The sequence below is a fragment of the Tamandua tetradactyla genome, chromosome 2 (assembly GCF_023851605.1).
Source record: "Tamandua tetradactyla isolate mTamTet1 chromosome 2, mTamTet1.pri, whole genome shotgun sequence".
Classification (NCBI taxonomy): domain Eukaryota; kingdom Metazoa; phylum Chordata; class Mammalia; order Pilosa; family Myrmecophagidae; genus Tamandua; species Tamandua tetradactyla.
The window spans coordinates 109057382-109070216 of record NC_135328.1 but is presented as its reverse complement, the minus strand read 5'-3'; the positions used below and the strand labels follow the sequence as shown (position 1 = coordinate 109070216).

The window sequence follows — 12835 nt, the reverse complement described above, 5'->3', positions numbered from 1 at the left end:
ATGACTCCCCTGTGTGGGGCAGTTCTAGTCACGTTCTGTCCTACAAGGAAGGACAACTGGGCAGGCTGAACTGAGTTGACTGGTCAATCCCACAGTACCAGGTTATCATGGTCAGGTTCATGTGTCAACTTGGCCGGGTGGTAGTTGTCTGGCTGGGCAAGCTCTGGCCAGTCTGTTGCTATGAGGATATTTCATGGACTTAAATCATGACCATATTGGTGGCATCCACAGTTGACTGCTTTTGCAATCAGCTAAGGGAAGTGTCTTCTGCAACGAGCGACACTTCATCTAATCACCAAAAGGCTTTTAAGGAGGATTCAGAAGAGACAGTCACTCTTCGTGCTTTAGCCAGCCAGCCTCTCCTGAGAGTTCGTTGAGGACCTTCATTGGAGCTGCCAGCTCATAGCCTGCCCTACAGATCTTGGACTCTACATCCCCACGGTTACATGAGACACTTCTATAAATTTCATATTTACAGATATCTCCTGCTGATTCTTTTTCTCCAGAGACCCCTAGCTAATATACAGGCCATGGGGGATAAATTGCAACTTGTTTCCCTTGCAAAACACAGCTCACCTTTTCAAGATTAAGTAAAACTCAAAATCTGAAAAGAAAGAAGTATCATTTTAAGGAAAAGGGGGTGGGGAGGAAGGCTGTCCTTATCTGTTCTTATCAGTTAAGGATATGCTGAAATATCAATGCATTAAATGACATGATATCTAGAATTGGCTTTAAAATCCTCAGGAGGAGGTGGTAAAGGGGCATGAGGTGGATATGGGGGAGGGGTGCTGAAACAAGATTGGAAAAATGCTGATAGTTGTTGAATCTTGGAAATAGGTCTATGGAAGAGTTCATTATTTTATTTCCTCTATACTTCTATGTATGCAAGAATTTCCATAAAAAATTAAAAAAGGGGAAGAAAAGCTCTAAAAATGAACACAAAATAGGTACAATACTTCTAAAACCATGCAGTCTTTGAACTCTGGGGACTATTTTTTGCCATGAGTGCTGGTACAAATTTAAACTTCGGTAGAGCCTCGGCATTTCATCTTATGAATGTTGACTTTGGAGGAGGGAATACATCTCCTGTAGAAACAGCTTTAGTTCTGGACTGAAAATCTAGGGACGACATTTAATTTTGTTCTTTCTTGTATAAATCAGTAAAACTTGCAGCCAGTGAGTGTGCCAAGTTTCCTTATGGACCTCAGTAGATGAACTGACCTGAAAGCATTAATTCAGACTCAAAGAATTACCTGAATCTTGCTTTGTATAGATTTGCAATCTACATGGAATATTAATGAAATAAGATAGCTTTTACAGTTTTACTGTGTGCATATTGACTACCCGCTCGCCTTCCCCCACACACATCTATTAGCTGTTGAACTTTGTAAGCTGGCATTGAAACATTACAACAATGTTTTATCGTACCAATTTTTAAAACTTTTACAGACTTCTGGAGAAGATGGCGGCTTAGTAAGGTGCATGCGTCTTAGTTCCTCCTCCAGAACAACTACTAAATAACTAGAAACAGTACAGAACAGCTCCCAGAGCCACGACAGAACCCAGACACACAGTGTACCCCAGTCTGGAACGGCTGGACCAGCTACGAGACTCTGCTGCGGTGAGGTCCCCAAGCAGCGTGCGCTTCCCTGGGCCACAGCGGCTGGCAGCCGGCGCCCCTCCCTCCCTCCTTCCCGGGCCGGCTGGGAGCCACGGATCGGCGGTTCCCCAAGCCGCGGCGGCCGGTGCCCCTCCCCCACAGGTGACATCCTGGAGGGAAAAGAAAGAGTCTCCAACAGTAGTAGAGACTGAGCCCAACCTAACACTACTAGTGGCATTAATGAATAACTACTGACTATTAAAAATAGACCGTCAGCTCAGGCGAAACTGATCAAGGCGGAAGTCGCCTATTGGGCTAACTGAAAAAGAGGAAAGGGTGTGAAACAGAGCCTTCTGCGGCTGTTTCTAAGGAGGCTTGGTTGCCTCTGGGCTCAGCACTGGGATTACACAGGTTGCAACTGCCCCGAATGCAGAAACAGGCTGCTTTCAGGGCTCTCTACCACCTGAACCTTCCCCGCGGGAGGGGTGAAATGCAACTCAGGTGGAATCCCTCCCTCAAGGAATTCAGATCCCAGGACTTCACAAATTGAAGCCATTAAAACCAACCTACAACCTTTCCTCTGTCTCCACCACACACCCAGCAGCGAGAGTCTTCCAAAGTTAAAGGAGCCACAACATCTTTTGCTGGTGGGACCCACAGACAGACAAGCACCACATACTGGGTAGGATAAGAAAAACAGAGTCCAGAGATTTCACAGGAAAGTCTTTCAACCTGCTGGGTCCCACACTCAGGGAAATCTGATTAAATGCCCACACGCCAGCAAAAAATAACAAATCACAATAGGAAAATTAAAGATATGGCCCAGTCAAAGGAACAAACCAATAGCTCAAGTGAGATACAGGAGCTGAGACAACTAATTCTGAATATACGAACAGAAATGGAAAACCTCCTCAAAAACCAAATCAATCAATTGAGGGAGGACATGAAGAAGGCATGGGATGAACAAAAAGAAATGGAAAGTCTGAAAAAAACAAATCACAGAACTTATGGGATTGAAAATCACAGTACAAGAGATGAAAAAAACAATGGAAACCTACAATGGTAGATTTAAAGAGACAGAGGTTAGAATTAGTGAACTGGAGGATGGAACATCTGAAATCCAAAAAGAAACAGAAACTATAGGGAAAAGAATGGAAAAATTTGAACAGGGGCTCAGGGAATTGAATGATAATATGAAGCACACAAATATACGTGTTGTGGGTGTCCCAGAAGGGGAAGAGAAGGGAAAAAGAGGAGAAAAACTAATGGAAGAAATTATGACTGAAAATTTCCCAACTCTTATGAAAGACGTAAAATTACAGATCCAAGAAGTGCAGCGCACCCCAAAGAGAATAGATCCAAATAGGCGTTCTCCAAGACACTTACTAGTTACAATATCAGAGGTCAAAGAGAAAGAGAGGATCTTGAAAGCAGCAAGAGAAAAACAATCTGTCACATACAAGGGAAACCCAATAAGACTATGTGTAGATTTCTCAGAAGAAACCATGGAAGCTAGAAGACAGTGGGATGATATATTTAAATTACTAAAAGAGAAACACTGCCAACTAAGATTTCTATACCCAGCAAAATTGTCCTTCAAAAATGAGGGAGAAATTAAAACATTTTCAGACAAAAAGTCACTGAGAGAATTTGTGACCAAGAGACCATCTCTGCAAGAAATACTAAAGGGAGCACTAGAGTCAGATACGAAAAGACAAAAGAGAGAGGTATGGAGAAGAGTGTAGAAAGAAGGAAAATCAGACATGATATATATAACACAAAAGGCAAAATGGTAAAGGAAAGTATTACCCAAACAGTAATAACACTACATGTTAATGGACTGAATTCCCCAATCAAAAGACATAGACTGGCAGAATGGATTAAAAAACAGGATCCTTCTATATGCTGTCTACAGGAAACACATCTTAGACCCAAAGATAAACATAGGTTGAAAGTGAAAGGTTGGGAAAAGATATTTCATGCAAATAACAACCAGAAAAGAGCAGGAGTAGCTATACTAATATCCAACAAATTAGACTTCAAATGTAAAACAGTTAAAAGAGACAAAGAAGGACACTATATACTAATAAAAGGAACAATTAAACAAGAAGACATAACAATCATAAATATTTATGCACCAAATCAGAATGCCCCAAAATACGTGAGGAATACACTGCAATCACTGAAAAGGGAAATAGACACATCTACCATAATAGTTGGAGACTTCAATTCGCCACTCTCATCAATGGACAGAACATCTAGACAGAGGATCAATAAAGAAACAGAGAAATGAATATTACAATAAATGAGTTAGACTTAACAGACATTTATAAGACATTACATCCCACAACAGCAGGATACACCTTTTTCTCAAGTGCTCATGGATCATTCTCAAACATAGACCATATGCTGGGTCACAAAGCAAGTCTCAACAAATTTAAAAAGACAGAAATCATACACAACACTTTCTCGGATCATAAAGGAATGAAGTTGGAAATCAATAATAGGCAGAGTGCCAGAAAATTCACAAATACGTGGAGGCTCAATAACACACTCTTAAACAACGAGTGGGTCAAGGAAGAAATTACAAGAGAAATTAGTAAATATCTCGAGGCAAATGAAAATGAAAACACAACATATCAAAACCTATGGGACGTGCAAAGGCAGTGCTAAGAGGGAAATTTATTGCCCTAAATGCCTATATCAGAAAAGAAGAAAAGGCAAAAATTCGGGAATTAACTGTCCACTTGGAAGAACTGGAGAAAGAACAGCAAACTAATCCCAAAGCAAGCAAAAGGAAAGAAATAACAAAGATTAGAGCAGAAATAAATGAAATTGAGAACATGAAAACAATAGAGAGAATCAATAAGACCAGAAGTTGGTTCTATGAGAAAATCAACAAGATTGATGGGCCCTTAGCAAGACTGACAAAAAGAAGAAGAGAGAGGACGCAAATAAATAAGATCAGAAATGGAAGAGGAGACATAACCACTGACCCCACAGAAATAAAGGAGGTAATAACAGGATACTATGAACAACTTTACGCTAATAAATACAACAATGTAGATGAAATGGACAAGTTCCAGAAAGGCATGAACAACCAACTTTGACTCAAGAAGAAATAGATGACCTCAACAAACCAATCACAAGTAAAGAAATTGAATCAGTCATTCAAAAGCTTCCTAAAAAGAAAAGTCCAGGACCAGACGGCTTCACATGTGAATTCTACCAAACATTCCAGAAAGAATTAGTACCAACTCTGTTCAAACTTTTCAAAAAAATTGAAGTGGAGGGAAAGCTACCTAATTCATTCTATGAAGCCAACATCACCCTCATACCAAAACCAGGCAAAGATATTACAAAAAAAGAAAACTACAGGCCAATCTCTCTAATGAATATAGATGCAAAAATCCTCAACAAAATTCTAGCAAATCGAATCCAGCAACACATTAAAAGAATTATACATCATGACCAAGTAGGATTCATCCCAGGTATGCAAGGATGGTTCAACATAAGAAAATCAATTAATGTAATACACCATATCAACAAATCAAAGCAGAAAAATCACATGATCATCTCAATTGATGCAGAGAAGGCATTTGACAAGATTCAACATCCTTTCCTGTTGAAAACACTTCAAAAGATAGGAACACAAGGGAACTTCCTTAAAATGATAGAGGGAATATATGAAAAACCCACAGCTAATATCATCCTCAATGGGGAAAAATTGAAAGCTTTCCCCTAAGATCAGGAACAAGACAAGGATCTCCATTATCACCACTATTATTCAACATCGTGTTGGAGGTTCTAGCCAGAGCAATTAGACAAGAAAAAGAAATACAAGGCATCAAAATTGGAAAGGAAGAAGCAAAACTATCACTGTTTGCAGACGATATGATACTATACGTCGAAAACCCGGAAAAATCCACAACAAAACTACTAGAGCTAATAAATGAGTACAGCAAAGTAGCAGGTTACAAGATCAACATTCAAAAATCTGTAGTGTTTCTATACACTAGCAATGAACAAGCTGAGGGGGAAATCAAGAAACGAATCCCATTTACAATTGCAACTAAAAGAATAAAGTACTTAGGAATAAATTTAACTAAAGAGACAAAAGACCTACACAAAGAAAACTACAAGAAACTGTTAAAAAGAAATCACAGAAGACCTAAATAGATGGAAGGGCATACCGTGTTCATGGATTGGAAGACTAAATATAGTTAAGATGTCAATCCTACCTAAATTGATTTACAGATTCAATGCAATACCAATCAAAATCCCAACAACTTATTTTTCAGAAATAGAAAAACCAATAAGCAAATTTATCTGGAAGGGCAGGGTGCCCCGAATTGCTAAAAGTATCTTGAGGAAAAAAAACGAAGCTGGAGGTCTCACGCTGCCTGACTTTAAGGCATATTATGAAGCCACAGTGGTCAAAACAGCATGGTACTGGCATAAAGATAGATATATCAACCAATGGAATCGAATAGAGTGCTCAGATATAGACCCTCTCATCTATGGACATTTGATCTTTGATAAGGCAGTCAAGCCAACTCACCTGGGACAGAACAGTCTCTTCAATAAATGGTGCCTAGAGAACTGGATATCCATATGCAAAGAATGAAAGAGGACCCGTATCTCACACCCTATACAAAGTTAACTCAAAATGGATCAAAGATCTAAACATTAGATCTAAGACCATAAAACAGTTAGAGGAAAATGTAGGGAGATATCTTATGAATCTTACAATTGGAGGCAGTTTTATGGACCTTAAACCTAAAGCAAGAGCACTGAAGAAAGAAAGAAAGAAATGGGAGCTCCTCAAAATTAAACACTTTTGTGCATCAAAGAACTTCATCAAGAAAGTAAAAAGAGTCTACACAATGGGAGACAATATTTGGAAATGACGTATCAGATAAAGGTCTAGTATCCAGAATTTATAAAGAGATTGTTCAACTCAACAACAAAAAGACAGCTAACCCAATTACAAAACGGGAAAAAGACTTGAACCAGACACCTCTCAGAAGAGGAAATACAAATGGCCAAAAGGCACATGAAGAGATGCTCAATGTCCCTGGCCATTAGAGAAATGCAAATCAAAACCACAATGAGATATCATCTCACACCCACCAGAATGGCCACTATCAACAAAACAAAAAATGACAAGTGCTGGAGAGGATGTGGAGAAAGAGGCACACTTATCCACTGTTGGTGGGAATGTCAAATGGTGCAACCACTGTGGAAGGCAGTTTGGCGGTTCCTCAAAAAACTGAATATAGAATTGCCATACGACCCAGCAATACCATTGCTAGGTATCTACTCAGAGGACTTAAGGGCAAAGACACAAACGGACATTTGCACACCAATGTTTACAGCAGCATTATTTACAATTGCAAAGAGATGGAAACAGCCAAAATGTCCATCAACAGACGAGTGGCTAAACAAACTGTGGTATATACATACGATGGAATATTATGCAGCTTTAAGACAGAATAAACTTATGAAGCATGTAATAACATGGATGGACCTAGAGAACATTATGCTGAGTGAGACTAGCCAAAAACTAAAGGACAAATACTGTATGGTCCCACTGATGTGAACCGACATTAGAGAATAAACTTGGAATATGTCATTGGTAACAGAGACCATCAGGAGTTAGAAACAGGGTAAGATAATGGGTAATTGGAGCTGAAGGGATACAGACTGTGCAACAGGACTGGATACAAAAACTCAAAAATGGACAGCACAATACTACCTAATTGTAATGTAATTATGTTAAAACACTGAATAAAGCTGCATCTGGGCTATAGTTTTTGTTTGTTTGTTTATATATTTTTTATTTTTATTTTTTCTCTATATTATCATTTTATTTCTTTTTCTGTTGTCTTGCTATTTCTTTTTCTAAATCGATGCAAATGTACTAAGAAATGATGATCATACATCTATGTGATGATATTAAGAATTACTGATTGCATATGTAGAATGGAATGATTTCTAAATGTTGTGTTAGTTAATTTTTTTTAATTAATAAAAAAAAAACTTTTACAGTGTAATATGCGCTGTTTTTCTGAAGCATACCAAAGTTAAATTTCTCATGCTGTCTGCTATAGCAGCATTTGAGGGATAATAGAAACTTTTACGTATATTAATAGATGAAAAACAAACATGACTGCAAATACTTTTTTGCTTTTAAATCTTAAACCATGCACCAAGGTTTGGGTTCAAACTGTGCAGCAGAAGTTAAATTTAAATTGTATTCTATTAGCTGATATTAATTGTTTCTGTAAGCATAGTTATGTTGAAATAAACTTTTAAAAATAAAAAAAGAATGTGCAATAAGTCTTCTGTAGAACTATCCCACCGTCAGAGTCAGTCTACAAGGTTTCCTTAAAAAATACGGACTAAGGAGGACATTAATAAAACATAACCTAAGCTGGTCACGGAACATCTGGAAAAGCTATATTTTAACAATGCAAGAAATAGAGGGGAAAAAATTGTCTTGACAAAGGGCTCAAAATGTGTCAGTTTTGCAAACTGCTGAATGTTTATTCACCCTGACTGATCAAACGTACTTTAGTGAATGCTTTCCTTTAGTAAATGGAAATACGCTTCTGTGACAGAATCAGGTTTTAACTTACGTTTTTACAACTGCATTAGTCTTATACACAGTATTCCTTGGAAAGGCATCTATAAAAGTTCATTACTAAGTAAATCATTAAAGTGTTTTAAAAGACTTCTACACACACAAATACAAAAGAGCCCTCTAAAGCAGCATTGTTTCTTTTCTAAACTCTGACTGCAGTCATACTGTGGAACACAACTAATTTTTAATGGGACAGAACAGACTAGAATGGAATACAAAATAGTGTATATATCATAAATAATACAGCTGAATACTATTTCATAAATCTTTTGCTTTAATTATAAATATATGCATGTACTGGGTCATTTTGTAAAATATGTTTTGCTTTGTGCACTATAGTTGAAAAAGATTCTCTAATCCTTATACTCAACTAATCAAAAAGAAATATAAAAGGTAACATCTAGATAGGCTAAAGAGCGAATCTGAGGACAAAAGAATTCTGTTAGGAAAGCAAATACCCTTTAAAATAAGCACAAAACAAACTACACCGGGACTATTCGGACGATTCCAAAAAGGGGGGGGGGACAGGAAACGTTTCCACGGTTCTAACGGGGAGTCTCACCTAAAATAAACTGTAATAGATGAAAGAAATAAGCCCTGTTCTCTCGGCTTATTGAGAAATCTGCCCCTAGAAAAGCAACATGTCCTTCTCCCTCTAAAATTGTAAGATTCTCTGTACTTTCCACAACACAGAGGAGGTTCTGTCCCAGGGAGATTTCTACTCTGCCCAACAATAGATTATTGTAAAATATTTGGCTATGACCCGAGGTACTACAACATATTATCAGATTTATCCTAGTTAGAAAATTAAAATACCACAGCAAGAGTGACAGTTTGTCAATGAGGTCGAAGCACACTACAGACTTTGCTTTCCTCACAGTTGGGGATGGGGGTGGGCAGGCAGGACTCAAAGTGTTGGTGGGGGAAGGAAAGAGCCGAAACCAGGTGGGGGGTGTGCAAGGCAAGAGAAGTTACCGGAGAACTTTCGGGCTCCAGTTTTGTGGCCCGAGATCAATTCAATTATTCCATCTGTTCCAGGACGAAGTGATGGGAACTGAGCCAAAAACCAAATGCCCACCAGGATTTGAATACTCAAATAAAAGGGGACAAGCAGATTTAAAAAAAAAAAAAAAATCGAAGCGTGGAAGAGATCGGAAAATAAGCTCTGCGGAAGAGTAGGTTGTGTGTGAGACAAGGAGTGAAACGCTGGCCTGAAGACTTTCGAATTTAAGTTTGTGTAAAGCAATGTTTCCAGGTGAGGGCTAAATAAAACCATCACGGGCCTCCAGTTTGCAAGTCCGTAACAGTTGATGTAGTATGTAAAACCCGTCACCCATTCATTCTTCATTCATCGTTCTTTTGCACTATCTGTCCATTTATGCATCCCCTCCACACTGTCTGGGCTCACAACTCTGGCTGAAGGATGATGCGAACTCAGAGATGAAAGCCTGCTCTTTTCCACCGCACCCAGGCCGGGGTCCTGGAAGCACCCGGGCTGCAGACGCGCAGCGCAGAGCGCGAACAACACGTCCCGGCGGGCCGAGTCGTGCACGCTTCGCAGGGCAGTCAGTGCCAGAGGCAGCTGCACCGACATGCCTAGCCGAGCTTCTCCGGCTACGCGCATTCCTCAGGAATGCCGCCAGGAAAGATACCGGCCGCAGCGTGCTCATGGGTGCACAGCGCCGGCGGGGACTCGTGGCGGGAAGGGGGACTTCCCGCGCCCGGCGCAGGGATGCAAATCCGCCGTCGCTCGTGCTTTTCTGGACCGCACTACCAGCGGGCGCTCGCGGGACTTACCGAATGTGGCAGCTTGGCGGGCCCGGGCCCGAAGTTGATCACCTCCCTTGCGGCGTCCATGGTGCTGCGGGGCAGGCTGCGAGTTAGACCAGGAGGACCGATCGCGTGGACTGCGCGCGTGTCCCGGCAGCTGCGGCGGCGGCGCGAGTCTGCTTCTCGCCTTCAACTCGCTGCCTTCTTCCAACCCCCGGCCAGCTCCCCCATTGGCCCGCCCTGACGCAGGCCGGGCGCTGAATGGCTCTTGCCCACTGGACTCGCATCCCCATTGGTCGCGCGGTTACGCGCCTGAGTCGGGCTCACGGACACGAGCCGAGTCGGTAGCGCAGTTGCTCCTCCTCGCGTTTACTTTTTCAACCCACGTTTTCCATCAGTGCAAGGCGCGCGGGTGATTGCACCATCCTGCCGTCCCGGCGGCGCGCACGCGGGAGTATAATGGGCAGTGGGGAGGGGCGGTAGCCCCTGCCAACCTGCATTCGTGGCCCTGAGCCCTTTATCAGCCCGGTTCCAATCTTCCAACCCTGACCTCAGCCTTTTCTCTTTTTGCTGATGGGGGAGATGCCAAGCAAATTAATTGCCTCTCACTCATTCACCCACTTCTCCTCCACCAGCCCTAGGGCTGGGCCCTAATGCATTTATTACAGAACCCGCAGTCATTAATTCACTAAACTTTTCTAAGCCCCCTCGTTGGGCGTCAGATCCTCCAGTGGAAAAGCAGCGCCCCCAAGAGGATGGAACTGAGGATTTGACCGGGGCTGGAGGATGGGGGGTAAGGTTCGTGAATGATGGGAGTGGCCGAGGACGCTAGAGGGGGAAGCACAGGTCTAGAAGGTCTGGCTGCCGGTGTTCCACTCCAGTCTCTCGGTGCCCCCAGGCATGTCCTTCACTGTCCCTGATTGTCCGTACCCTCCTTTAATAAACTGGAAAGCTTGGGCCACGGCGACAGCTCTCAAGTTGCGCCCGCGCTGACAAGCTGTGAGTTTAGAAAAGGAAGGAGACCTTAACAGAAACCATAAATCCATCGGCAGCCTCAGCCCAAGCCAGAGGAGGCCCCCAACCCGGCCGGCTCAAGGCTAGGCCTGCTCAAACTTTTCCAGAGAAAATGCCCCTCCCAAAAGAACTCCGGTGGAGTAATGCAGATGTTCTAAAAATGGTCACGATGATGAATACACAACTAAGTGATGATAATGTGAACCACTGACTGTATTCTTTGGGTGGACTGTATGGTACGTGAAGATTTCTCGATAGAAATACATTAAAAATAAAAGAACTCCAATAGAGACCTGAGACAGGCAGGCTCCATTCCCTGCAAGATAGAAGTTTCTTTGGAGTCTGGAATTTCAGAATTATCATGTGGATTTTGCATTCTACTCCATAAATTAAGCTGATTTAATATAAAAAACATTTTCCCCAAGTCTTTGACTAAAAATAGTGCTTCCAGACTATATAGAGTGCCTAGTCTAGAGCTTTCTGTAACACCAACAGCAGTGTCAGTTACTCCAGTTTGTAAAAGTGTGTGACCTGGCAGACTTTGTGGGGAATATTTGGGCGGAGTGGGGCTGGGAGCAGAGGTACTACTTTGGGTCTGAAAATTGGAGGACAAAGTTTCTAGTAAAAGCTGAACTGAACAAGGTTACTACCTTCTTCAGTAACTTCCTTTAGATAATTGCAAAGTTGAGTAGAGGGTATGAATCTCAACCTACAAACTCAGATGTACCTGAGTATGTACGCATTATTTTATATAATCAATTTAGACCCACACAATTGATCAATTGGGGTAGTGAGAGAGTTAATCTTAATCCCTGTTTCAGTTTGCTAAAGCTGCCAGAATGCAATATACCAAAAATGGACTGGCTCTTAAATTGGAGATTTATTAGCTTACATTTTACAGTTCTAAGGTCATGAAAATATTCAAATTAAGGCATCAAGAGAAAGATAACTTATCTGAAGAAAGACTGCTTGCAACTGGGGTTCCTCTCTCACATGGGGACAGTGTCTGCTGGTCTTTTTTTTTTCTGAGCTCTTGCCAAACTTCTCTGGGTGTTATAACTGATAAATTAGGATTTAAGGAATGATTTTGATTATTGAATCATTATATAGGTACTCTTTCTTGCTTTCTGGTATATTACAGTAGACAGAGGGAAATATTGGAAATCTCTAAATTGTAATCCAGTAGCCTTTATTTACTGCCCCTGTAATTGTGAGGAAAAAAAGCTTGTAATTAACCTTCATTTCTACCCTTTTATCCTGGTTTTGCAACTTTAGAGTCTTGTAATCACGAAAGACAGCCCATAATGTTTATTAATGAACGGTCTTGCGTCAGCCCAGAACTAACCCACCCCAAGTCCAATGTTTTAATAACTGAAACTGGATCTAACCAAAATGGGCCCTCCTGACATATGCAGTAGCTTAGACTTTAGCCCACAAGTCACCTATATCTCATTATAATAATAAAAATCATGCCCATCATCATATTAAGGCTGCCACTTTCTTACATACATTCTGTGACTAAGCATGTAATCAGTCTGCTCATGCTCAATAATTACATCACCTCTAATCACATCATCTGGGGTCACTGTGCTCATTATCCTAAACTCTACCCATCTTTTGATGCTATAAAACTATCAGAATTACTGCAGTTCAGGGAGCCATATTTTGGGCTGATAAGCCATCTGATCTCCTGCTACATGCTTAGTAATAAACTTTTTCTCTCTTTGAAACCCAGGTGTCTCAGGAATCAGTCATTTGAACACATTGGACAAAAGAATGCACTGCCTTTGTCTGGTAGCAGTGTT

The 12835-nt window shown here is 41.1% G+C and overlaps 1 protein-coding gene across 1 annotated transcript in view; it reads right to left on the bottom strand.

The window, feature by feature from the left end:
* Nucleotides 1-10241, bottom strand: part of LOC143673676 (phosphoserine aminotransferase) — a 37622-nt gene extending 27381 nt beyond the window's left edge. Inside the window, exon 1 of the mRNA XM_077148487.1 lies at nt 10044-10241. Coding sequence (XP_077004602.1) covers nt 10044-10103 — 60 coding nt within the window. The 5' untranslated portion in view covers nt 10104-10241. The remainder of the gene's footprint in view (nt 1-10043) is intronic.
* Between the last annotated feature and the right edge of the window lie 2594 nt (nt 10242-12835).